General features: G+C 34.9%; 2 protein-coding genes across 6 annotated transcripts; one reads left to right on the top strand and one right to left on the bottom strand.

Annotated features, from left to right (window-relative positions):
* Positions 1-4,430: 4,430 nt before the first annotated feature.
* LOC114759120 (auxin response factor 1) lies at positions 4,431-14,046 on the top strand. 4 transcript variants are annotated; one of them, XM_028948211.1, is made up of 16 exons: positions 4,432-4,786; positions 5,160-5,260; positions 5,517-5,618; positions 6,902-7,017; positions 7,999-8,094; positions 8,194-8,250; positions 8,942-9,094; positions 9,186-9,270; positions 9,873-9,963; positions 10,086-10,250; positions 10,616-10,735; positions 10,805-10,880; positions 11,346-11,511; positions 11,592-12,088; positions 12,839-13,029; positions 13,306-14,046. In XM_028948211.1, the coding sequence occupies exons 3-16, from the start codon at positions 5,573-5,575 to the stop codon at positions 13,475-13,477; spliced, it is 2,031 nt and encodes a 676-aa protein (XP_028804044.1). In that variant the 5' UTR covers positions 4,432-4,786; positions 5,160-5,260; positions 5,517-5,572; the 3' UTR covers positions 13,478-14,046. The 4 variants fall into 4 exon arrangements, with proteins under 4 accessions (XP_028804042.1, XP_028804044.1, XP_028804043.1 ...); XM_028948210.1 differs by having other exon boundaries at positions 4,432-4,802; XM_028948209.1 differs by lacking the exon at positions 5,160-5,260 and having other exon boundaries at positions 4,431-4,802.
* Positions 14,047-15,223: 1,177 nt separating this feature from the next.
* LOC114759123 (zinc finger CCCH domain-containing protein 5) lies at positions 15,224-25,223 on the bottom strand. 2 transcript variants are annotated; one of them, XM_028948219.1, is made up of 10 exons: positions 24,753-25,223; positions 24,297-24,449; positions 24,052-24,189; positions 23,749-23,907; positions 20,343-20,435; positions 19,351-19,467; positions 18,677-18,751; positions 17,897-18,111; positions 16,566-17,053; positions 15,224-16,454 (listed from the first exon to the last, which is right to left on the bottom strand). In XM_028948219.1, exons 1-10 carry the CDS (start codon positions 25,137-25,139, stop codon positions 15,760-15,762), a joined length of 2,520 nt encoding a protein of 839 aa, XP_028804052.1. In that variant the 5' UTR covers positions 25,140-25,223; the 3' UTR covers positions 15,224-15,759. The 2 variants fall into 2 exon arrangements, with proteins under 2 accessions (XP_028804052.1, XP_028804053.1); XM_028948220.1 differs by having other exon boundaries at positions 24,762-25,223.
* Between the last annotated feature and the right edge of the window lie 818 nt (positions 25,224-26,041).

The following is a 26,041-nucleotide window of genomic DNA, read 5'->3' as shown; positions in this document are numbered from 1 at the left end:
ATGAATGAAAAACCAAACTGAACACTAAACCGATTAAGATAATAGTTCAAGGGTCAGTGGATTAGACCGAGGTCAACTTAGAGTCAAATCAATTATATTAAAATAATATAATTTAATTAAAAATAACAAAATATAGTAATATTAATAATAACTAATAACAAAATACAAAGAAATACAACAATAGTTTGATCGTAACCATAACAAAGTACAATAACATTGAGGATTTTGATCTTTACGATTGCTCAATAATTAAAATTAATACTCATTAACACCAAAATTATTATTAAAATTCATTTAAATATGTGGTAAATGAGATATTAGGAGTTGAATGAGGAAAAATAAAACCAATAGCAACATAATCATCCAAATCGATTCATTACCAGTTTTCACCAATTCATCCTTATTTGACCGGTTTGATACTTGTTCAATTTTTAGCCAGTTCAGCATTTAAGCCAAACCGAACCACTGGATGGTTCACCAATTTTTAAGTTGAACCGACTAGTTTATTTTGGTTTTTTCTTCATTGATTATATCACATGCAAATTTTATGACTAGATGATACCTTTGGTTATTTTGTGCTTTGGTTCTAAATATAAGGCTTCAATCTATTTTGTTTCTAATATTAATCTATTATGCTTTTAAGTAAACCCTATAGTAATTAAATATATTAAGAAGTTTTTATAAAAAAGGTGACTTAATTAAGGACGAGAGGTAGCATTTTATTATAACCTGCCTTGACCAGCATTTTTCTACAAGCTCTGTACTTCATTAACTACTACTTAGTGTAATTCACTTCTGCTATGAAGGACTCGGATACCTTTGATTTTTTTTCCGCCTGAAGTTTAATTCTTTTTTTTATAATATGATTTACTTTTTCTTTTTTTAACTTTATTGCATTTATATTAAATGAGCATTTCAAGCGACAATCAAATGGGCCATGAAACTATATACCAAGTTAAAATATTTTTTCCACCAAATTTTTTTTTATAGTCAACTTGATATAAAAATTAAAAAAATCCTTTTTCTGCCAGGAATGTTTAATTTACTTCTATGCTAAATCACCATCAATGTTAGCTCTCATTTTTTACTTGACACTACTTCAGACAAAGTTTCTTTCTCAAATTTAAACGCATAGGTAGAATTTTCTCCTTATATAAATTTTTAAAATAGTAGAGAAATTTACGTAATTTTAAAATAAAAATTTAAAAAAGATCATATCGTTTATTTTTTGCTCATCAATCATATCATTTATTTAAGTTCCATATAACTAATAATAATTTGGCCAAAAAGACTAATAATAGTGGGTCTATTAGGATTAGCGATTGAAAAAGTAACTTATTATCAATTTAAATTTTAGAAAAGTGAAATTGGGTAAAAGTTAAATTGAACTATGTGAATTGTGTTTGGATTGGATTTTATAAAAATTAGTTTGTAAGAATTACATTGGGTAAAAAATTGTTTAGATTATGATTGAATAAAAATAAGTTTCGTTTGTATAATTTTTAAAATGGGTATGAGTTTTATTAGATATAAAAAATAATAAAAAAATAAATTTACATAATAAAATGAATTTAAATTAGTAAGTTTAGTTTGTACAATTACCCAAATCAGTTCAAGTTTTATAAAATAATGATAAATGATTAAAAAATGAATTTACATGATACAACAAATTTAAATTATTTTAATATGAAGAAGTGAAATTTTTTGACTGAAATATATTTTAAAACATTAGAGATATAATAAAAAATTATTGCAAATACAAAGTGAAGCATAATTTTAATGGATGAAATAGTTTTAGATTAAAATTTATGGTATTGTAACAAAGTTAAACGAAATAATATTACATAATTAATTAACTGATAAGCTATGGACAATTTGTTTTTTGATTATGTCACAAATATGATTCATATGCGATGAAGACTCTGATGTTATATTTGAAGATAATTCTTGACTAGTTTCATTGTGATCATCTTCCCCAATTATAGTATCATTTTCAGCTTTTAGGAAATAGTTGTCAAATCTTGAATGTCTCCTTCTAAAGTTATGAATGGTCATTGTTGCACAAACCAGGTATACTTGTGCTTGGAAGTTGTAACTACACATATTTCGTAAGATTTGAAATCTATTCTTCCAAACCCTAAATGTTCTTTCTATTGTGCACCTTAAACTATAATGATAATAATTGAAGGCTTCATTAGTATTTTGAAATCCTACTTGTCAGTAGAAGTCTTGAAAGTAGTAGCGCTTGGATTGTATGGACCAATATATCTATTTGGTGTTGGATATCCCACATATACCAAGTAATATTTCCCTAATAATATATGAAACTATTGTGACGTTGTGAAATTAATTGAAATATAAAATAATTAAAAATTAGCTTAATTGAAGGTTATATATATATATATATATATATATGTACCTGGAGGTGGATGAGGGAAATTTAGAGATAGTTCTAATAGCAGTGTCAAATACATAAGCCCTCCGATCATAAAAATCAACAGGCAAATCGGCCATTACATGCAATCAACAAAGATGAAAAGAGAAAACAGATATTTTGCCAACTTGTGCCAGATCGGCCAAAATGAAGCCTGACAGAGTTAGATCAGAGAGTGTATTCTATTAGGAGGCCAAGATCTCCATGCACAACTCACATACACTACTTAGATGGCGGCCACCACGGCTTCGAGGGGCCAGTTGCAGATCGAAGGTGTGAAGACGTTTGGAGAAGCGATGAAGGAGGAGGAGATAACCCAACACTAGACCCAACACGAGATGAACCTCACGGCAGAGAGCGGAAGGAACTCACGGCGGAGAGGCGATAGAGCTAACGCGGTGGGGGCAACGGAGTAAGCTCTATCCAGCGGCAAACCTTTGAGCATATGAGGAATGAGTGAGGGAAAACTACTAATCTAACATGTAATTATTAATTCTAACAGTCCATAAGCATGATCTTTATTTGAGAAAGCTCCCTCAAATTAACTTATGAAAACGTACGTTTTAGGGTGTGTTTGGGTGTCTCCCCAAACCATGGTTTAGGGAAAAAATAACCCAAACACCCATAAAAAAATCAAAACCATAGTTTTGGAAAAAAACTTCTTGAATTTGCTTTTGGAAAAAATTGGGGAGTGTCATGCTTTTAGAAAAAATGTTATAGAATTTCATGTTTAAAATCTTTAAAGCAAATTAATATTTTTCTATTAGAAAAAATAATCATTTTTCTATAAACATATTTAATCTTATAATTTAAAAATATATATACATATTAATTAATTATTAATTATATTATCTTATATATTATTAATTATGTTGGTAAAAATTATTTTATCAACAATTTTATTCCTTCAAATCAACATACTCCTCCGGTCCTAATTATAAGACCCAATTGACTTATTTGAGGAGATTAAGGAAGTAAGTTAAATTGGTTATTTATAATAAATAAGTGTTATCATTCCTAAAATATTCTTACTAATTAAGTATATTGGCTAAAACTATCATCATTAGAAGGATTATCTTAGAAAAAATGCATAAATATAAGAGAGAAAATGGATTGGGGTCTTATAATTAGGACCAAATAAAAAGTCAAATGGGGTCTTATAATAAGGACCGGAGGAGTATATTATAAAATCTATCCCTTATATAATTGTTATATTAACTTATGCCCTTTTTAGTAATTTGCACATCTAAAAAGTGCTTCTGGTAACAATTATCCAAACACTTTCACTTCTCAGAATCACTTTTTTACAAAATCTATTCTTCAAAAAATCTATTATCTTCGGAATCTATTCTCCAGAATCACTTTTCCAAACTATGGTTTGATTTCATCCAAACACACCCTTAATCTAGCTCTTAGTTCTCAAGTAAGATGGCCCAAAAGGTCTCCTAAACAGGCTCTCATTTTCCAAATGTGCTTACGCTGAAAATAAGTTACTTTTAGCCCATAAAACGCTGATCCAAATAGGCTAAATGCCACTTCGATTCTAAATATAATTCACTTGTAGGGAAATTTTTTTCTCTTATAATGTTCTTAATATAAGATCATGTTTGAATTTTATTTTGGTCCTAAATAAAAGACCCCAATCCACTTTATCTCTCATATTAACTCAATTTTTTCCAAGATAATCCTTCTAATAATTATATGTCTGGTTAATATATTTGATTAGTAAGGATATTTCAGGAAAGACAATATATATTTAGGATAAATAACTAACTCAATTTATTTTTTTAATCTCTTTAAATTAATTAACTGGTTCTTATAATTAAGACGGGAGATAGTATTTGATAATGATAGATAAATGTAGAGAATAATTGTTAAATACAGTAATTAATTAGCTTTATGCGCGTGGACGGTCAAACTGGGGCAGTGGGGGAACCTGTTGGGGTTTCAGGGCACGCCTTGTAGAGAGAGAGGAGAATCCGCGTTAGAGAGAGAGGGGGAAAGACTCTTTCTGTTTACTGCTTCAACCCCTCTCACTCTCAAAGGGACACGCGAAAGGTGGAAGCCAAAAAAACAAGTAGAAGGTTACAACTTGATACGAATAAACTATTCAGGAGTGCGTGAGAGAGAACAAGAGAGAGGTAGAGAGAGAAAGAGAGAGAGAAAGAGAGCTGAAAAAGAGGCAGGCAGGGAATAGGGGGTCGTGTCGGCTTCAACCAAACACGACCTTATCAACCATTTCTTCCGTCGAATTTCGATCTACTTCATTGGTTTTCGTTTTTTGTCATCTCCTTCTTCTCCCCGAAACCCTAGCGACTTGCTTTGCTGTTCCAACTTGGGGGTCCGGAGGAGGTAAATCAGCTTTAAGGTATACTGGGTGTGCTGTTTGCTTTTGAAATTTTGTACTTGGCGCATCGGTTGGGAGAAATTTTGGGTCATTCTCATTTTGGGGTTCTGGGTTTTGATTCTGATTTGTACTGTCATTGGGTTCGTGCATCTGATTTTGGATTTTGTTGTGTTGGTATTGATTCAATGGTTGTGTTTGAGGCTGTGTTTGCTTTGTGGGAAACTCTGTAAAGCTGTGTTTTTTTTGTAATATATAATGAGGTTTGCGTCCAATTGGTGTTCTTTTGTTCCCTTGGATCCGGTGTTGTGGGAACTGGAAATGGAAAATGTTCATTTTTTTCCCTAATAATTTTCCTAATGAAATATTTTCCTTTCTCAGGGGCGCACACAGTTTTCCCTTTACCGACAGCATCAATATACTTACGCTCGTTTGAGTAAAATCGCTCAATTTATACCCTGGAATAGTTTTGCGCAAAGCAGGCATGTGAAATTTTGACGATTGTTTTCATTATAATAATTATAATTACTCTTAAGCTAAACCTTACTTGTCTCATCTAAGGTGCATAAGCTGAGTTAGTGAGTTACCCTTAACGCTAGTGGAAGAGAAGTTAGAAAAAATCAAGGCTTTATTTAACTGCTTCAGAATCCTTATGTCATGTTTATTGTTAATAACAAATGAGTTTTAGTAGTTGGCAAATGGTAATAAAATTGATGAAATGATTTTTCTCTGTAACAGAACCATTTTAAACCCCGAGTTCTCCAAAATCCTGAGTTCTTGTTAAGATTCTTCCCATGGCATTTATGGCTTCAAATCAGACTTCTGGTGGAAACCATCCAGGTTTGAGTTTATACCGTCACTATTTCTGTGATTTTTCTAGTGTGTTTGTTTTGACTTGAATATTTTTGGATCCCTCAACATGCAAACATGTTTGGTAGCTTAAAACTACTTACTGTTTCCAAAACGTAGGTGACAATTGTTGAATGGTAAAACATTGTATGATGAAGTGAAGAAATAAAAACTTGTCTTGACATGCAACTGCTTATGATGGCCTAATTAATTTGAATTACTCTATCTCCTATCATTTCGTTATTATTTGTGTGAATGATATTGTATGTATAGGAGCTTTTGCTCTTGGAAAGTTTGAGGTTGAAGTAGGACAAGGAACTACTTCTGCTTGTTCTTTTCTCCTTTTGGTTTCTGAGAGTAAAACTATAAACTGTGTTTTTCGTTTACAATTTGCCAAACTGAAGTTAGGTAAAAGTTAGTTATTATAATGATATTTAGGTTTGGATACATTTTTCCAAAAATCAGTTCGGCAAGCTGAATTTTTTTTTTTTTTGATGATTTAGGAGATGAGAGTTGTTAGAGATTAACTGCCATTAAAATGCTAAACTAATTTTTTTTTGAACGATGAAAAGAACTGAGACTTGCGATTCCTAAATTGACTTTTTCTATGGGATCCACGTATTGGAAATGGGCCTTCAAAAAATAAATAATTTCTATTCAAACATGGGTATGGTGGAGGTAAGTTTCCCAAATGGACTTTTGGAGTACTGAAAGTGTTATCCAAACACCCCCAAAGTGTGAGTTGTGGGTGATAAGTTAAAATGCAAACTGCTAGTAGTGTGTAACATTGTGTCCACTTCTACAAGGTCAGCCAGTCACTTGATCTTTATCCTGCATAGCGCATTTTTACAGTAGGTTTGAAGCGCATTCCTCCCAGTAATCATTTTATTCTTGTACTCATGTACTACGTTTCTTCTATCATTCATATACGTACAATAGAGCTTTAGGTCTGCCACTACTGTGCTTGCTCCATGTGGACGCAGTTCTGTGTTGGCTGGTGATGGTGTGATTTGTTGAGTTTTCAAATGGTCTGACCTAAGTTGTAACTTCTAGGTTTGCTGAAACACTACTATTGCCTTGCTTCTGGTCTCGATCAATTTTATGTGATCAAATTGAAAGTTATGGATCTCTAGTATTAGGAGTTGGTATGAAATATGAACTTAAAAGTTTGGTGCATGGTTAGATGCAATAAAATCTTTTTCTTCCTCCTCTTTGCTTCCTTATGTTTTTCTTGTTATCCATGATGAAGTTATCTCCTCATGTTTACTTTATAGGGGCAACCAATGATGCTTTGTACAAGGAATTGTGGCATGCCTGTGCTGGCCCCCTTGTCACTCTTCCACGCGAAGGGGAGCGGGTTTACTACTTTCCACAGGGCCACATGGAACAGGTATCTGGGTTTTTATTGCAGTATGAGTCTGAGAATTTTCATTGATGAGCCGTGAGCAAAATAAATTTGCATGCAATGAACAATGTGAATTTGTATTTGAGTTTAGTTTTTATATAAATGAAACTTAGCTGCTGCTTAACAACATAGCAATTTTAGACTTACCCCTTGTTTCGATAGAGACAAAATGAGGGAGGAAAGAAAACTAGAGAGGAAAATGAGGAGAGAAATGGGTTTTTCCCTGTTTGGATGACGAAAGAAAAGCGGGAGGAAAGAAAAGTGGAGAAGATGGGGTGTGGGACCCATCTCATTTTCTCCCCAACTTTTCTCTCCACATATGGAGAGAAAATGAGACGAAAACTCATATTCCTCATATGCCCTCTCATGTTAGGTGAATAAATGCATATTTTCCTTTTGATGCAGTTTCTTTTAATTTTATTTATGGCTACTTTATAATTTAGCAAAATAATCTCACTGCATAGCGGCCAAGTTCCAAACCATTATATAAACTTCATTTTTTTCCGCATTCAATGGAATACGGGGAATTCGCACCAGCTATACACACATGCACACATATATGTTTCTCCATCTCTTTCGACTGTTATAATAATTTTGACTTTTATTATTTAATAATAATTTTAAATAAATATATATTATATATTTTTTTATTATATTTAATTTAAAGAAATATCCACTTTTTTAGGGGTATTTTAGTCATGCACATATTTGGTCATTTTTTTTCCTTCCTATTTTCTCTCCTCCATCGAAACAAGATGGGTGATAATATTTTCTCTTTAGTTTTCTGTTCTCTCCATTTTCTCTCCCATTTTCTTGCCTCAAAATTTTTGTTCTCATCCAAACGGAGCGTTAATTAAAGCCAACCGCACTGCAGTTTGCACATTGAATTCCATTATCGTTTTTGAATCCTTAGCCTACGGCTATAGTTGATGAAATTACATGATGATGTGGTTTTTTATTTTGTAGCTTGAGGCCTCGATGCATCAGGGGTCTGATCAGCAAATGCCTTCCTTCAATCTGCCTTCTAAGATTCTGTGCAAGGTTGTCAATGTTCATCTGCGGGTGAGTGATGATTTTTCTATGCAATCAATCGCTGAGGAATTGGCTGTGCTTTATCAGCAGTATCATTTAATATTAACTAATTTATTCTTGGTTTTGTAGGCTGAACCCGAAACAGATGAAGTCTATGCGCAAATAACTTTGCTCCCTGAAGCTGATGTGAGTTTTTTTTTTTTTTTTAAATTTTATTCAGCAAGGTTTTCACATTGTACATTCAATTTTTTATTGGTTAGAGAGTAAAATTAAGAGGGAAGGTACCAATTAAGCTGGGAGATACCGATGACAAGGATAGGGTATGCTCCAAAGAGATGGTTGAAGATAATGACCAAAAATAGAATAATAAAAGAATTTAGATATTGGTTCTGTGCATTACAAGGAGCCCAAGAACAAATTGTGCTGTTCACTTCTTGTGAACAGTACATGTTGCTATAGATTTATATTTATTTATTTTTGGTCACCATATATTTATTTTTGTATATAGATAAGAAATTAAACATGCAGCAAAGCTTTCCAATCTCTCTTTATTTGCAAGAGACACTCCTTTATAAATTCCATGAGCTGAACATTTTAAAGATGTCCCAATCCACATTTTTGCTCCTGTCTAAAGACAAAGAACCCTGATGATATGAGTATCCCAAGCGGCAAATACACCAGATCTCAGAAATGCTATACATTGCTATGGTGTTCTGCTCTTGGGCGCACATGGTTTTTCAGTTAGTGATTCACCTTTTTCCTGTTCTACTTGCTCAAGATAATTTTCATTTCAGGCTGCTTTCTGATTTCTAGCGAGTTTCTCATAATTTTCTCTCTTCCATACCTATCTTATGTTTCTGTGCTCTGTTGGGTCCAGCAAAGTGAAGTGACAAGCCCTGATGATCCACTGCCCGAGCTTCCTAGGTGCACAGTTCATTCCTTCTGCAAAACGCTTACTGCATCTGACACCAGCACTCATGGAGGTTTTTCTGTTCTTCGAAGACATGCAGATGATTGTCTGCCACCCCTGGTTGGCTGCTTCTTTTCAACATTCCATATTTTAGATGCTTGGTAATTTTTTACTGTGACCTTCACTTCTATAATCCCCATGCTTTGCTCAGGATATGTCTCAGCAGCCACCATGGCAAGAATTAGTTGCAACTGATTTGCATGGGAATGAATGGCATTTCCGACACATATTTCGAGGTAAGTATTTTGCTATTATTCTCTATTTTTTAATCTTTTGAAGCCTGTTGACCTGGTAGATTTTAATATTTAATTTCAGTTTGTGTTTTATGAAAAATAGATTGATTATATTACATATGTCTACTGACCAAATGTGCTGTAAACTGAAGCAATCTTCAGGGTATTAGATAAGCAGCAACTTTTTTGGCTGCTAGTGGGAGATCATATAGTTGCTTTAACATAAAACGTGTCGTCTGGCTGTTCTTGTAATCTCAACTTACTAGGGAAAAATTACTCCTGGACTATGCTGGGGGGGGGGGGGGGATTAATTCTGGAGTCACGTGCAACTTTGCAAGTCAATCTATAAACGTTTAATGTAGTAGTCTCATGATATCTCAAGCTAACCTTCGGTTGGTTAGCTTGTGAAAATGATTTTTTCAGCAGAAAAGAAATGTTACCAGGTTCTGTTTATTTAGGCGTATATTATTTGCCATGTTAGTTTGCAAATGGATAACATGTTGATTTTGCTGTTGATTGTGATTATCTCATTCATTAGTGTCTGGCGCATCCAGTAACAAATTTTTGTACTATCTATGAGCTCCTTACTGAACATTAATTTTCAGGGCAACCTAGGCGTCACTTGCTTACCACTGGATGGAGTGTGTTTGTAAGCTCCAAAAAACTGGTGGCTGGTGATGCTTTTATATTCCTAAGGCAAGTTGATACGTAGTAGTACCTTTCCTTCTCCTGCCTTACAGGGATTAGAACAAAGTTGGGTTCTTATGTCTTTCTTTGTTGCTTGGTGATGGTGAGTTGTGTAACCTGCTTTATTCCAGGGGTGAAAATGGAGAGCTGCGAGTTGGAGTTAGGCGGCTCATGAGACAACAGAACAATATGCCTTCTTCCGTCATATCCAGTCACAGTATGCATATTGGAGTTCTGGCGACTGCATCTCATGCAATTACCACTGGGACACTGTTTTCTGTGTTCTATAAGCCCAGGTTTTGCCCTCAACTTTGTGCAACTGCTTATTTATTTTTATAATTTTAGTTCATGATGTCAAATTGTGAGTGGTTCCTCTGTAGTACCATTGTGCAAATTGAACCGTAAGTGCTATTAAGATGCGCATAGGATGAGTTGATTCAGATTTTCATTGAAGGTTCTGATTTAAAATCAAGATAGAAGGGAACAAAGATAATTGATTAGCCTTCTATGTGTAATGTGCTGCATATATTACAAGTAACATTTGTAAATATTTTTTGTCTTGGATTTTGCTAACTTATTTTCTCTTTCGTTTTGGGATGATGTATTTCTCTTGCTTTTTAACTGAATAGACTTTAAACTGATTTGTCAATGTTGGTGTTAGGACAAGCCGATCAGAGTTTATCGTGGGTGTCAATAAGTATCTTGAAGCTCGTAGTCATAAGCTTTCTGTTGGGATGAGATTCAAGATGAGATTTGAGGGTGATGAAGTTCCTGAGCGAAGGTGTGTGATTTTATGGTTAAATCTGGGATATCATCACATCCTAAGTAATATATTTCCCCCTTCATACAGGTTCAGTGGCACAATTGTGGGTGTTGGAGATAATAACTCACCTGTCTGGCCGGATTCTGAGTGGCGATCATTAAAGGTTAATAGTGACCTTTTCAATTGGATGTCTACCGCTTATCTTTTGTACTTATGGTTTTTTGGATTCAGTATTGGTTGTACATTATTAGCATATTGTTTAAGTAAATGGAAATTGATTTTTTTGTTTTCCAATGAATTTCCAGTAACTGAAGTTTTTGGCTATGAAAATGATTGATGACACATGTTTTTTTGGTCTTTTTTGTTCCTTTTTTTCCGCATATACCAACTATTCAATTCTAGATGTTTAGTGCAGTTAAGAAAGCTCAGGTTATGATGCGTTAGTTTTACACTGGGATCTCAAGCATTTATATTTAACTCTTAAAAGTGAATTTAAAGATGAACATGCTGATATATTGAGCGGCTAGAAATTGTAGCCAATTACGGAGTGGCTTTCAGTTCATTTTATTGTGCTGGAGTGTTCATTTGCTAAATTATTATTTTATGACTTACATATATTCCATTTCAGGTGCAATGGGATGAACCTTCATCAATTTTACGTCCTGACAGAGTCTCTCCTTGGGAATTAGAGCCCCTTCTGGCCACCGCTCCTGCGAACATTCAACCACCTCAAAGAAACAAGAGGGCTCGGCTTCCTGTTCTACCATCAACAGTACCTGATTCGTCTCTGCATGGTATGTTGGTCTTGGACTATTTCGTTATGCCAAACCTGTTATCTGTGCCCTACATGTTTTTTGTTTTCTTTGGATTTCAGGGGCATGGAAACCATCAACTGAATCTCCATCTTTCTCCTATTGCGACTCACAACATGGACAAGATCTCTATCAATCATCTAAGTTCAATTCTACTGCAACCAACTTTCTTGGGTTTGGTGGGAACAAATCTCTGGGGACTGCTTCCAACAATTCCATATATTGGTCTAGCAGGGTGGAGAACTCTTCAGAGCATTTTTCGCCCATAGCTCTTAAAGAATCTGGTGAAAAGAAACAAGGCACTGGAAATGGCTGTAGGCTTTTTGGGATTCAGCTACTTGAGAATTCTAATGCAGAAGAAAGTACGCCAAGAGTCACATTGTCAGAGAGGGTGGGGGATGATAGGTCAGTTCCATGTGTAGATGGTGAGCCTGACCAGCTTTCTGAACCATCAAATGTCAATGGATCTTATATCCCATCATTGAGTTGTGATGCTGACAAATCAAGTCTTCAGTCTCCTCAGGAATCACAAAGGCGGCAAATAAGGAGCTGCACTAAGGTAATATAACTCATTTGTCTTGGTCTGTTCTACAATTCATTTCTCTGTTTCTTTCCATATACTACCTTTTAACGTCATGATATTTTTCCTACCAATTTAGTGGATTGCTTCAGATTTTGTTTTTTAATTTTGTAGGTATAGAGTAATTGATGTCGTGTTATTTTTTTCTACTAGAATTTATTTGCATTGTTGTGGGCTTGTAAACAACTTAAACTATAAGCCAATAATTCATCAGCTTAGTTTAATGTATGCTATCAGTAACTATATCATTTTGTCGTTAATAAAGTTATAGCAAGTTTTAGTATACAGCTTCTGTGGTATTTTTCTATGCTCAACAATCCTGGTTATATGGTCCTTACACAATTTCCTAATGTCTAGAATCCATCATTTTTATCCAGAATATTTTCTATGTATCTAGTGTTGGTTGTCTTGCATTTGAATAACAGAAATTGCTAATGGCATGAATGCTTCCTTAGTGGGTTCGATTTGACTTGTATCCGGAGGCCATTAGTGGCCACTCCTCTAAATGTAAAACAAAAACAGAAATTCTTTTGCAGAGTTGAAGTGTCTTTATTCTAAATATATGGGGTTAAGAGGCCTTTTTTTTTTCAAAAAAAAAAATTTGATGCTATTGGCTAAAATTGTGCTTTTCATATTGTCATTCTTGGTGCGATGAAGTAATTTGGCATTTTCACTCCATTACTTCTGGTTCCTGCTTGGTGTAATGTGGATATTTATTTCTATGCCCAGGTTCACATGCAAGGAATGGCTGTTGGCAGGGCTGTGGATTTGTCACGGTTTGTCGGATATGATGATCTACTTAAAAAATTGGAGGAAATGTTTGACATCCAGGGTGAGTTGGATAAATCCGCAAAGAAATGGCAGGTTGTCTACACTGATGATGAGGATGATATGATGATGGTTGGAGATGATCCATGGCAGTAAGTTCCTTTGATGCCAACAGCTGCTCTGGTTCTTTCATTGTTTCTTGGATGCATTTTCTTATTTGCAAAGAGAATAAATTTGTCATTCTGATGGGCTAAACTAAATATTTTCTGATTATCTTGTCAGTAGGCTGCACAATTCCCTGCAAATTGTGGGGTTTGCTTCTGATCATAAATGTTACATGCTGTTTCTCTTATTGCAAATAATTATCACAGATGCTTTGTGAGTGTATATATGTCAATGATTATTAAATTTTTTCTATTTTGTTCCAGTGAGTTCTGCACTGTGGTGAGGAAGATATCTATCTACACACCAGAGGAGGCGAAGAAGCTTTCACCCAAAACAGGGCTACCATTCAACGAAGAAGTTAAACCAAGCAAGGTGGATTCTGAAGCAGCAGTCAATAGTGATGACCAGTCATCTACTGTGGGGCCTAGCTGCTAATACTCTTGGGCCTTCTGGCATGCCCTAGCTGGTTCATACAATAAATATTGGCATGAAAGTAGGAAGTAGAATGTTGAAAGATTCGAGAATGAATTCTCTTAGTACTAGCAGTTAACCATGGCCTCCGTGCATCTATGGTGTCGTGGCATCACCTTGTGACTAGCAACATGGACGCAGTGACTTTGGAGGGATGCTTTAGTTCAGTGCTGTTTGATCTTTGTCTTGAAGATAGGATTTCCTTTATTATTGTGGGTTTTGACAGCTTGTGGGCATGGCTTGTTCAGTTTTGAGTCAGCCACAAGCATGGGAAATGTTGTATCTTGCTGGGTATGGTCCTTTTTTTTTTTTTTTTGTCCCCCTTTTGAAATCCTTTTTCCCTTCATTGCAATCCTCTTGATGTAATGATGCTTTTCATTTTTGTATATAGTTTTTTTTCCCTAAAATAACTGGATACTGCTTTATATATGTATATGAGGCCGTTTTTCCGTGAATAGAAGCTGTGCAAAATCTTGTCTTCGGATTGACATTATGATGTATTATAAATAGCCTTGTGTTGGGCTCTTATCTTACTGACTTCTCAATGTGCAGTCATGTGCCTTCTTGGCGTATGGACTGTTGTCTCTTATATTTTATTCTATTAAATATTTAAATTATTCTTGCTGGAATCTTAGAACATGGACTTCTGTCTCATAACGAGCTTATTTGATTAATTATCCCTTGTCTCAAAATTTAGCACGGGAGTTGGATCTAATAAAAGAGGTCATAAGATGGTGAACTTATATTTGAATCCTAAGGTGTTTATACCTTATAGTATTTTGAATAAGATTATTTCTAATAAAAAGATACATGTGTAGGGAAAAAAAACATTAGGTAAAAGTCTCATTGCTCTATCTTTTTTTTCCTCCAAAGTCTTTCTTTTTTTCCCCCCTTTCCCCAAAAAAACTTGCATCAAGCAATCTTTAGCGGTGTTTGATTCACTTACAAAAAATTGTTTTACAATAAGACTCATTTATCTTGCACTTGCATAATGCAAATTACTTGAACTACTTTAAATCAAACATTCAAATAACTTCATATTTTTCTTGTTTTATGAGACTAGTTGGTTAACAAGAGTCTACTCTTTATTGTACATATAATTTGAAATAAGAGGAACCGGGATAATGATAGCAGCATCAAATTATTCAGCCCGAGGCAGAAGCTTCTCAATGGATGCACAAAATAGCATATTCATAGGATCCGTCCATTGGAAGTTTTCTTAAACAAAATCGTTTGGATGTGTTACTTTGGCAACTATAATATTAATACTCTTTCTGCTTATAATTACCACCTCTGGTCCTAATTATGAGAGCTAGTTGACTAATTTGAGAAGATTAAAGAAAAAAATTAAGTTAGTTATTTATCATAAATATGTGTTGTCTTTCTTAAAATATCCCTACTAATCAAGTGTATTGGCCATAACTATCATTATTAGAAAGATTATCTTAAAAAAAAATACATAAATATTAGAAACAAATAGATTGAAGTTTTATATTTAGAACCAAAATAAAAAAAAAAAATCCTATATTAAGGACCGGAAGTAATATAAGAGTTGAATAATTTACAAATACTAAATAAATTAGTTTAAGTTTATTCGTAACTGATGTGTTTCCTTAAAATTTTTTTTAAAATTATTATTCTTATTGACATTAATTTCTTTTACTATATACAATTAATAAAGATAGTTTAAAAAAGATAAAAAATAAAGTAAATTGAGATACTATACTTAATATTGAAGTAAATCTATCAATTAGTTTCTGTATGTACGAATAGCGGAAATATTAATGTATATGGAAAACTGACAAGGAGAATATCGTTCCTCTCTTCCATTTCCTTTATGGCCATATAGCAGAATATTGGTTTCATCGATTGGAGAAATTCAACACAAGATGCTAATTTTAAAAATAAGATTTTCTTTTCGTTTTTCATATTGCTACGGGACCCACCCAATAATGAAGATGACAGGAATAAATGGGGCCCATACCCGGACCCGGCTTCTCTCCTTTTCCTCCTCCTATTCACTGCTGCCATCCTTCACTTAACAGTATAGCATTGTAATGCGGACACTAAAATGCATTTCTGGAGTCATAAGGTCCTCTCACAGCCATTGTTCAACCAATGGCTGCCAACATCAGCATCGCTAACCAGCCCTTAATACGCTCATCAGAATCTGGAGTTTTAAGATATTCTTCATTCTTTAATCACTTCCCTTGTTTGCTATGATGCCCAATTCCTATTTGATAATCCTAATGAACATTATTGTCATCTTGATCATCATCGGACTCCAATTTCTTCTCGTGTTTTGAACTCTTCCTGGTTTCGTGACGATGCTCTCGTCTGTCTTTCTCCTCCTTTGACCGGTCTCTGTTGACTTCACTTTTGTTCTCATAATCCTCGTAATCATCCCGCAAACCGGATCTTCTGTGTTTGGATATTTTCCTAGAAGACTCTCCATCTCTATCAAATGAACATGTGCCAGATTCAGTATCACTGGTTGAATATCCATAGTCCCTGCTCCTATTTCTAGAGCTTCTGCTTTTCCTATGCCATTTCTTATCTCCATCCCTATCTGACCAATCCCCAGATCCAGCCTCATCAATGTTTCTCTGCCTTTTTCTTGAGCTCCTTCCTTCACCACTGGGCCTTTTTTTCCTGTCCCCAGGTACAGCATCTGAATCCACATCAGAATAACCATCTTCGTTTCTTCTCTCATCATCCTCCTTCCTATTAATTGAGCATTTTCTACAGGGTTGATGGTGCTTTTTTCTGTCCCCAGGTGTTGCATCTGAATCTACATCAGAATACCCTTCATGGCTTCTTTCATCACCTTCGTTCCTAGTAGTTGAGTGTTTTCTATGGTGGTGATGGCGCTTTTTGCTGTGCCCAGGTGCTGCATCTAAATCGACACCAGAGTAACCTTCATAGCCTCTTCTCTCCTCACCCTCGTTCCTCGTAGTTGAGTGTTTTCTACAGCACTGATAGCGCTTTTTACTGCACCCAAGTGCCGCATCTGAATCCACATCAGAATAATGTTCGTGGCTCCTCTTGTCACCCTCGTTCCTAGTAGTTGAGTGTTTTCTATGGTGCTGATGGCGCTTTTTACTGTACCCACGTGCCACATTGGAATCCACATCAGAATATCCTCCGTAGCTTCTCTCATCACCATTGTTCCTAGTAGTTGAGTGTTCTCTATGGTGTTGATGGCGGTTTTTGCTGTACCCACGTGCCACATCTGAATCCACATCAAAATAACCTTCGTGGCTTCTTCTCTCATCACCATCGTTCCAATTAATTGAACTTTTTCTATGGCGAGTATGGTGTTTGCGGCTATCTTCTTTCCTATCCGACCATTCCCTATCAGTGTCAGAATCAGAAGTTCTACCTTTCCCTTTATGCTTGTCTTTCAAGTTGGTAGTTTGTTCACATATTTCCCCATCACGAGTTCTGCTCCATTTTCTTTCATCTTCACGTTTTCTTCTACCAGAACTATTGCTATTGAACTCGCCAATCTCCCTGGACCTTGATCTCCTCGAATGGTACCTATAAGAGACGTGCTACTGTAAGGACCAGTATAAATTGCATGCTTAAATCTAAAAAAACCGTGGGGAAAAAATAAGATACATGAGAAAACAAGACAGATTAACAAGCTTATCCGTACAAAACTACTCCATGCATATATCCTGCACATAGCAGAATTTTTAAGTTGCCAATGTCAAGTTATTTGACATGCACACTGGTTTTGATGCAGAATGGCTAGAAGCCAAGCCGCATAATATAATCTGTGAAACCTTTTCTTGGATTTTGAAAACAAATTCAAGACAATTCCTATAATTGGAGCGTTGATCCTATTCACAGGATTATAAACAAAGCAGGAATTTTGAAGAGTCTTGTCAGTGGAACGGTCACCATTATTAAGACCCTTTTTCAAAACAAGAGAATCATTAAACCCCTTTTACTCAAATCTTCTTTCGTCATGCCAAAATTATCTTGTTTTGTCCAGCCAACCATTGAATCCATAACATCTTGAGCGACTGAGAATGAAAAGTTTGCATGGCCTTTTGTTCTTGTCCCACTTGTTGATGACAGACTTTTCTCACATATCCTCTGAGAAAGTTGAACGTTCAGCACACCTTATGTTGGGTGTAAAAGTTGATAAAGAACTTTAGGAGTCTAGTATTTAAACAGACTGCGTAGGAAACTAAGGTATGAATAGGTGCAACTGTCCAACGAGGTTTATAGCATTCCACTTAATAGCTTGGGATTAGATGGCAACAAATACATTGTTAAGCATCAAAGCATCAGAAAAGAAGCAATTAATAAGCCAGCTAACAAATATAAAATAAAGCATGGTAGGAGAAAGAGTAATCAGAATTAAAAGCGCACCTGTGTGAATCTGCTTTCTGTATTTTGCTTGAGCTCTTCAGATCACTAGCTTCTTGCTCCATCAATTTCTCATGTTCATCAGAATAACCAAATAAAGCAGCCATCTTTTTCACCCAATACTTTGGCGGTGGTTTGTCAGCATCAGCCCATTCATAATCTCCTCCAGGATTACGAAAACAGTGGATAAAATTGCAAGCTGAACCATGGGAACAGGTCTGTTAAGGTGAAAAATGGGGAAAAAAAATAAAAATCAGACTAATATCAATATAAAGAGACGGCTGAATGATGTAGGACCACTAACAAGCATAAGCAAAAGAGAGCTAATAGAACTCATTATAAAAAGTTGATTAACAAAAGAGAGTTCTAGTGAGTACAGGGCTTATATATGGCCCAAAGGATACATATAAACAACTAAACAAAATATTATGATCTGAAGTCTTAAATTATAAAATCATAACAAATTAGTCAAATTAGAACATGATAAGATAATCAAGGGTAACTAGTTCTAATCCTAATTTAATGTCAACTAAAATGATGCTGATCTTATTTAAAATCTTGTTTCTAATATTCACTGAGGATTTTCAATTTACAAATAGTTAATTTTAGATTTCATAATTTATATTTATCCTCTCATAATAAAGCTATGATATCTTTTATCAATCTAAAACATCTTCCGCCATGTTATTTGATGTAACTAATAAAGAACACAAGCAATATGATAGGCAGCAACTCCTGAAGCCAAAAGAAAAATAAATATACTTGACATGAATAAAATTGAACCTTGAACCCTGACTTCATATACTCCCCACATATTGCAACCTTCCATCTGGTCACGTTCACAAATTCACATCTAATCTGCCAAGAACAACCAGGTATATCAACAGAATAAATGTCAGGGAACCAACTATTGTGCATTTGATCATGAATATCCAAAGTGACCAAGTAACTGGAAATCTTTTATTTAAAGAAAAACAGTATGGGCCATGAAAAAAATCTATACTCCAATTTTGTATAGGAGATGATACATAATTTCGAATTCAACCTATTATCCTATGATCAAATGTCTCATAAATTTCCAAGCACTTGGGCAACAATCCCAGCATACTTAATGCTGCTGTGTCTTTCCATATTCCTAAACTACCACGCATCTAGAAATTCGTCTCTAGAAAAGTTCAACTGCCACAAACATTCGGTACAAAACTGAACATTCCTTAGCCTTGTTTCAACCTGAGTTCATTCTCTTATATAGTTTTAAAATTCATGTCTTTAAGGGATTTCAATTCCAAAGGAGCTAAATAGAACCCTGAACATCAAGCATTCATTAATGCAACAAATAGGAAGTTAAATAGATTGTCAGACATGGCGGAAGTGAAATCCTAAGATAGACCAAAGGAGTATAAACTACAATCATATTTAAAATTTTCGTTATATTTGTTCACAATAGGGATTCGTACCTGTTTTCCAGCAAAGTAACGACCATTGATTGAGTTATATGCAAGGACAGCAGAGTCCATTGATTTATAGTGCACATAGACATTTCCTCGCAAGTGAAATGAACCATTTTTACATACCTGACAAGAATAAATAGAAAGACAGCACTGAGATTGCAAAGAGATAACATAAGCAAAAGATGAGAGAAAATCAGGAAATGGAAGCAGCCCAAAACCCTCAAATTGTTATTTTTGCAACATAGATTATGCACCTTGGATGCAATTATAGTTTTTCCTCTTACTTTGCCAAATTAGGAAATTGATATACCCTTTTAGTCCTCCTTAGCGGCTTTTACAACAGAGTGGGTTGGTTTAGAAAAGGGATGGGATGACAGGAGGAGGTAAGAAACTGCTCCATACAAAAACCTCAGCAGTTGGATTGAAAAATAAGGCACTTGAATTAATGAAAAATTAAATGAGAGGAGCAGAAATACAGACATTTGCACGTGTAACTGCTATCAAGAGGTTCTAAAAATTTAGGAGCCATATTGACTAAGAAAGAGCTGCTTGTTAGTGCACTCAGTTTAAGAGCTATCAAGAATCTTCTTGCAGGTTAAAAAGGAGAGTCAATCGTAGTGCACCCACAGTAACTAACGGGTGTTTCTTTGGGTAATCTAACTACGGGACAACTAGTAAAAACAGGGTTTCATTGGTCACTTTAATTAATACATACATCTTTGGATAATTTTTTTTGGGTCCTTTTCTTTACACCTTAACTTTGGCTCCCCATATTTTCCATATGAACTCTTTTGCTAAAATACGAATCAATATTAATATCAATCAATAATCAATAATATAATATAAAAATTATAACAAACTGCAATATTATGTGCTATGAATTGTGCATCTCATTTCTCAAACACCATATTATGCAAGGGAAAACATGTCTAGTATGATATTAAATGAGGACTTCACATTTTAGGTAATGCAAACACAATATGCAATAAAAAAATAACCTTAAAGTTCACAATTTCTCCAAATTTCAGGAACTCTGTGTGAACATCCTCATAAAATTCTTCAAAACTATGTTCCACCTCTTCGTCTGTATACTGAAAATAGAGAAGTCAGTCAAACAAAAAGAAAAGAAATCAGATGAGAACAACAAATAATGGAGGAAAGATTTTAATTATGAATCCCAACCACCCAGTCATAGATGCTATTTTTAGAGTCTAGGGTTCCCTAAAAGATCCACATTGATATCATAATCTTTCTAATATTCCAAAAGCTTTCTAGTGATTTGCAAAGCAAATTGCTATTACTACAAACTGAATATGAGCAAAAGAAAAAAAGGACAGAGCAATAAACAGGCAATTCAAAAGCCAAAGTTCCAAACTACAGCTTTAGAATGTTGAATTCTGAAATTCAGAAGTCTATGATGATTCGTTTTATATTTAAATAGGAGTAATATGGAGGAGATAGTTTGAATCGAGGAATCAGCCCAATAAATCTCATAAATCAAGGAGGAAGACAAGGAAATAAATACATAATAGACATAGCATGAGACATGGAAATAAAAAAAAGGAAAGAAAAAAGTTGACTATAACACTAAAATCCTATGAGATAAACAAGGGAGAGTCAATAAATAAATATGCTCATAATTGAGAGATTCAGACACTCCTCAAGCTGGTCACAACTAAGAGTTAGCATTGCCAATCATAGTCAAAAATCCCGTTCCAGTTTAAGCGTGCAAACTAGACCCAACAATCTTCTCTCATTGTTGGGTTCTTTTGATCTTTATTTCCAAGCAATGTTTGCACCAATTTACATTACTCCTTGAAAACGGGTTATTTTCATGTCAAGGTATTTCCTTGGCGGTCGTCATCATAGACTAACTAGTTCCATCATTTTGTTTTGACTTCCAATTTGCTAGTTTGTCATGAGTTTCCTTCCATTGTGTGACCGAAGTCACTAGAGTGGTCACATCATGCATGGGTCTGCTTTTTCAGATTGAACTCAGTTCCTAAAAAATTGTCTCTCAATCAACAAGTGCCACTTATTCACTGTAACTGAAATTGAAATGTATCATTTACTTGTTTCTAGCATCCTCATGCCTGACCTTTAAGAAAAAACTGAGTGAAGGAAGTGTTCTTGAAAGAACTCTCCCTCCAGCTCCATCACAGCTGCTGTCAAGGCCTATCAAGAATTTGTATATTGCTTCTCAACAATTTTTTGGCAGTTGGCTATCATGGCGGCAATTTCCAACGCACCAAGTTGACTTGTAACATTGATCTAGTAGCACTTTTTCTTGTCTCAAAGTCATGTACGAGGCTTTCAGTTTCATAGGCTTCAACAACACTTTCATGAGTAGAGTAGGATTCAGAAGCAGATTCCCATATAACATGGGCGGGCTTACAGTAAATGCAAAGCTCCCTGATCTCTGCACTCATGGCCTTAACCAACCACAAAATAACAGGACTGTTTCAGCATGCCATTTCTTGTACTTCAAGTCATGCTTTTCAGGAGGAAAAACTCTGCCACTTAAGTATTCCTCTTTACCTTTACCCGTTGCATGCATCAACTTGGATTTAATCCATTCAAGATAATTGTATCCATATCCAATGAATTTGTAAATTGTAAGTGGTAAGAATCATCAATGATGAACTGAAACCTCCTGGGTCAGCGACATCATCTCTAGAGTTTCCTCTACCATGCAGCAATATTTCAAAAGTAGCCTCCACCTTTATTTGACACCAAGGATTGCCTCATACCCCTATTTAGTCATATGAGTGTTCAAGCTAGTAGGCTTTTGTTCTATAGCAAATGAAACAGAAAGGATGAAGGAACTATCTTCTGTTTTAAAATTTAAAGCTGAGCACAGCGACAAGTTGAAGCGAACAGGACAATGAAAGTCCAGTTCAGATAAAAATAAGTTAAAATCTCTGTTCTCAAACATGTAAAACAGAGAGAAAACATTACAAACTGGATATATATGTACATATAAAGCAACTGGAGAACAATAAATGGGCAGTTTAAAACCATACTTCCAAGCTTCGGTTTTAGAATAATTAAAACTTTGTGGATGACAAGTCTGCTAAAAGCTTGGGCAACTTGTTTCATGTTGATATGGATAATGTCATATAAAGAAGCCATGAAAATAAAATTATGAGTTATGAGTGGTATCCCCTCAGACTAAAACAAAAGAAAGCTTAGGTTTGTCTTTTAAGAACCACTAACTGCATCCATGTTTTTTTAGGTCCTGCTACCTGCAATATCAACCCTTAGGATGTCATAACATTAGTCTGCAACACAGCTCCACAACCCATGACTTGGATGTTGCCTGACAACTACTCATGGTTAAGGAGAATTCTTGTAAATTATTAGCTTAGGATATTCAATAACGTGACACACATCAAAAAAGTTAATATGAATTCTCAGTATGCATTCTCCATTGAAATGCTACATTGACATAAAAGCAATTGAAACATCAGGGAAATACAAGTATCTTTTTTCCTCAAACAACAAAAGTTATATAAGGATGATGATGATGGTACTACTTTTTTTCCTTAAAATAAATTCAATTAGAAGATTGAAAAATGTAGAAAGAGGGGCTAAAAAAGAACAAAAATAAGTCAAACAAATATGATTGAAAAGAAAGAGCAAGAGAACTGTAAGTCACAATACAATAACTAATTAACGAAAGGAGAACGTGAATATGTGAAGGATATTCCCATGTTAAGCAAGTAGGATACAGGTACAGCATCTATTATCTTTAACTTCAATCAACCAAGGCCAAAACCATGAACCTCCACCGAAATGTGCCTCGCAATCTATCTCTGATTATGATAGAGTCAAAGAACAGGAGAAATACCTCTAAAAATAAAAGAAAACAAATGAATACCTTCCTAACCAAAGACATCATCCGCGGCATCCAAATGAAGAATTTCCAAATTGAAAATATTGAAAAATAAAAAATAGTGCATTCCATGCAACCCAATTACACCAAACTTCTGAAGATGAAAGGTGGGGAGGATACAATCTTTAGCAATGCTAAAATCACCGTCATAGAATAGACCAATTTAACTTGACTTCATTTCTACTCAAGTCTTTCAAAGGAAATAACAAAAATAAACTCTAGCACCTTAATCAGACATATGCCACAGCAACATATAAAAATTAAGTTTCACAAACAAACAAAGAGACAAATATATATTTAATAATCCTGAATATAGATAATTTGTTTCAAACCATTTATATTCTAAGTTGTAATAGGGAACTACATTTAGGCCAAAATACTCAAAGGATAATCTATTGTTCAAACACCAAAGCAAACTATAGAATAATTATGTCAGAAGAAAAAAAACGAAGAAGATATTTGGAACTTCTAATAGGATACAATGAACCATTAAAGCAGCATTAACAGACCTCAAGCCCCTCATCTTGCTCCCAAGCAAGGCCTGGACCAGTGTACATGTTTTTCATAAGAAGTGTGCTTGATTTATCAGGGTAAAAATGGACTCTGCTACAACGTTGACCAAATCGACATGTGCCAGTTTTCAAATGGAAGGGGCAATGAGCTTTATCCTGCCATACACAAGTATACAAAGTAAAATTTTAGGAAATATGACACCTAACAAGCATATTGAGATGACAATCACAGTGGAAATGGGCATAAAGTCAAGGTTACTGGATACAGCATATTTTTTATATCACGTAAAAGAAAGAAACCTGTTCAGTCCCAAAATTTGGCACTTGTTGTGCAACACTCTCAAGAACCTGCTGCGCAGAAGCTGCTGATGAATTTGTGTAATCAGCAAAAACTTCGGATTCCGGAGGTAGAGGATTTGATGTAGGTTTGTCAGCATCCTGAAGTGCAAGGACATCCAACAAATGCACAATGATTTACCACCAAAGTTATAAAACTGACGACAAACCTAATTGCGTAAAAGAATTAAAAGTAAATAGAGAATTACCTCCCTTTTATTTTGGTGGCTTGAATCCTTCTTGGGAACCCTCACTTTTTTCTTTTTGAAAATGATCTCGTTTCCTTGCCAAATAATTTCAGCGGGACCTTCCTCCACATATTCCCATTCACCATCCTCATTCAATTCGGTCTCCTTCTCTTGCTGCAGAATATAATTCTAAACTCATTTAAAAAGAAAATTCACTGTATATAAATAGATGCATCAACGTATTTGAATATGCATATGGTAGAATCATAGTTCCCAACCTCAGACCATCAAATTCATGTGACTTTTTTAAATCCAAACTCTCTCAACAACGAAAGGAAGTTCAATGCATAATAATGGCGTACAGTTCACAAATGAAATGTGAATAAAAATTATTAAGACAGATTAATAATCTTAACAGAGAAACAAAATGATATATAGGAGAAATAAGTTTCTTAAAGAAAGGAACAAGCCAAATACCTCACCAACCTGTTGCTTATGAGTGTCTTCGAGAAGCTTCCTCTGCTCTTCTTCAGCCGCCTTCTTCATCTTCTTCTCCATAGTCTCAATCCACGCCCTTTCTCTCTCCTCAAACAGCTTCCTTTCCCTCTCAACCCTCTCGGCCTCTTCCTGCTCCATCAGAAGTGCTCTTTTCTGCTCCTCGGGATCGTTGAGCCGAGCCTGCTCTTCCTCGCGCTCCTTTGCTGCTATCTCCTTCCTCATTTGCTTCCGCTTCAGTTTCTTGATGGCCTTCCTCTTCTCCTTCCGATTCGTACCTACCGATAATGCGATCGTCTCATCTTCTTCGTTTTTCTCAATGCCCGTAGGCTTCTCTTCGCCGTCTTCCTCCTTCAATGGTTCGTCCATTGCGTCTTTCTCTCCGAAGAACTCTAAATTCGCTCCGGCACCGCAGGCTTCTGCAGGACTCGTAACCTTTGCAGAACCAGATGGTGCAAATTACGGCATAGGATCTCTACTTTTCTTCTCTTTTCCTCTTATTTGATAAAATTATTATTATTTTTGTGTAAAATTATAAATAAATTTAAACTATTAAAACTATTTAATATAAAATTTTAATAATTAAATTTATTTTTTAAATTTTCAAATATAATTGTAATAGTTTTATAAAATATTAAAAATAAATCATTAAAAGTATAATTAAAAAGGAATAAAAAAAAGTTTAATATTTTATAAAAATATTATTTTATATAAAAATTTAGGGGAAATGGCAAATAAAGACCCTTGAAAATATAAAATGGCAATTTGGGTACTTCAATTCATAAAATTGCAATCAGAGACCGGGTCCTATATTGCAATTATGAAATGAAACCCAAATGACTAAAATGTCCTTCCTTTTCTCTTTCTTCCAGCACCCCATTTCTTTCTTTTTCCTTCTTCTCTTCCTCTCTCTCTCTGTCCTACTCTCCCTCTCCCTCTCTCTTCCGATATTATAAACGTAAATTTCTGACTTCCTTTCTCTCTCTCTCCCCTCTTTCTTCTCTTTCCTTCTTCTACTCTCCTTTGACTTCATTCTTCTTCTCCAGAACTGTGACGTTCTTCCATGTTTTTCCCAACCCATTGATTTGGAATGGGAAAAATGAAAACATGTTAATTGTGTAGTTTCCATATTTAATTTTCTGCAAAACATGTAATGCTAATAGCCTAATATAGTACTCTTCATATAAAAGCTCTCATTCTCCATAATCTCTCTTTATTCTACAATCTCATCTCCTACTGATATACTCGAATTAACAACTATTACCTCCTTT

This window comes from Neltuma alba, unplaced genomic scaffold (genome assembly GCF_004799145.2).
Source record: "Neltuma alba isolate B1F8T4 unplaced genomic scaffold, ASM479914v2 tig00010789_pilon, whole genome shotgun sequence".
NCBI classification, from domain to species: Eukaryota; Viridiplantae; Streptophyta; class Magnoliopsida; order Fabales; family Fabaceae; genus Neltuma; species Neltuma alba.
Note: the sequence above shows the minus strand (reverse complement) of the source record. Positions and strands in the feature narration are given on the sequence as shown.

What these genes read in the sequence shown, in the direction of transcription:
- LOC114759123 (XM_028948219.1), bottom strand. Translation starts at nt 25,139, where the DNA reads ATGGACGAACCATTGAAGGAGGAAGACGGCGAAGAGAAGCCTACGGGC. An exon ending in GCCACCAAAATAAAAGGGAG is followed by an intron (nt 24,190 to 24,296) that starts GTAATTCTCTAT and finishes CTTGCACTTCAG; the next exon opens with GATGCTGACAAACCTACATC. An exon ending in CAGAAAGCAGATTCACACAG is followed by an intron (nt 17,054 to 17,896) that starts GTGCGCTTTTAA and finishes CGTCTCTTATAG; the next exon opens with GTACCATTCGAGGAGATCAA.
- LOC114759120 (XM_028948209.1), top strand. Translation starts at nt 5,573, where the DNA reads ATGGCATTTATGGCTTCAAATCAGACTTCTGGTGGAAACCATCCAG. An exon ending in TTGTCAATGTTCATCTGCGG is followed by an intron (nt 8,095 to 8,193) that starts GTGAGTGATGAT and finishes TTGGTTTTGTAG; the next exon opens with GCTGAACCCGAAACAGATGA. An exon ending in AAATAAGGAGCTGCACTAAG is followed by an intron (nt 12,089 to 12,838) that starts GTAATATAACTC and finishes TTCTATGCCCAG; the next exon opens with GTTCACATGCAAGGAATGGC.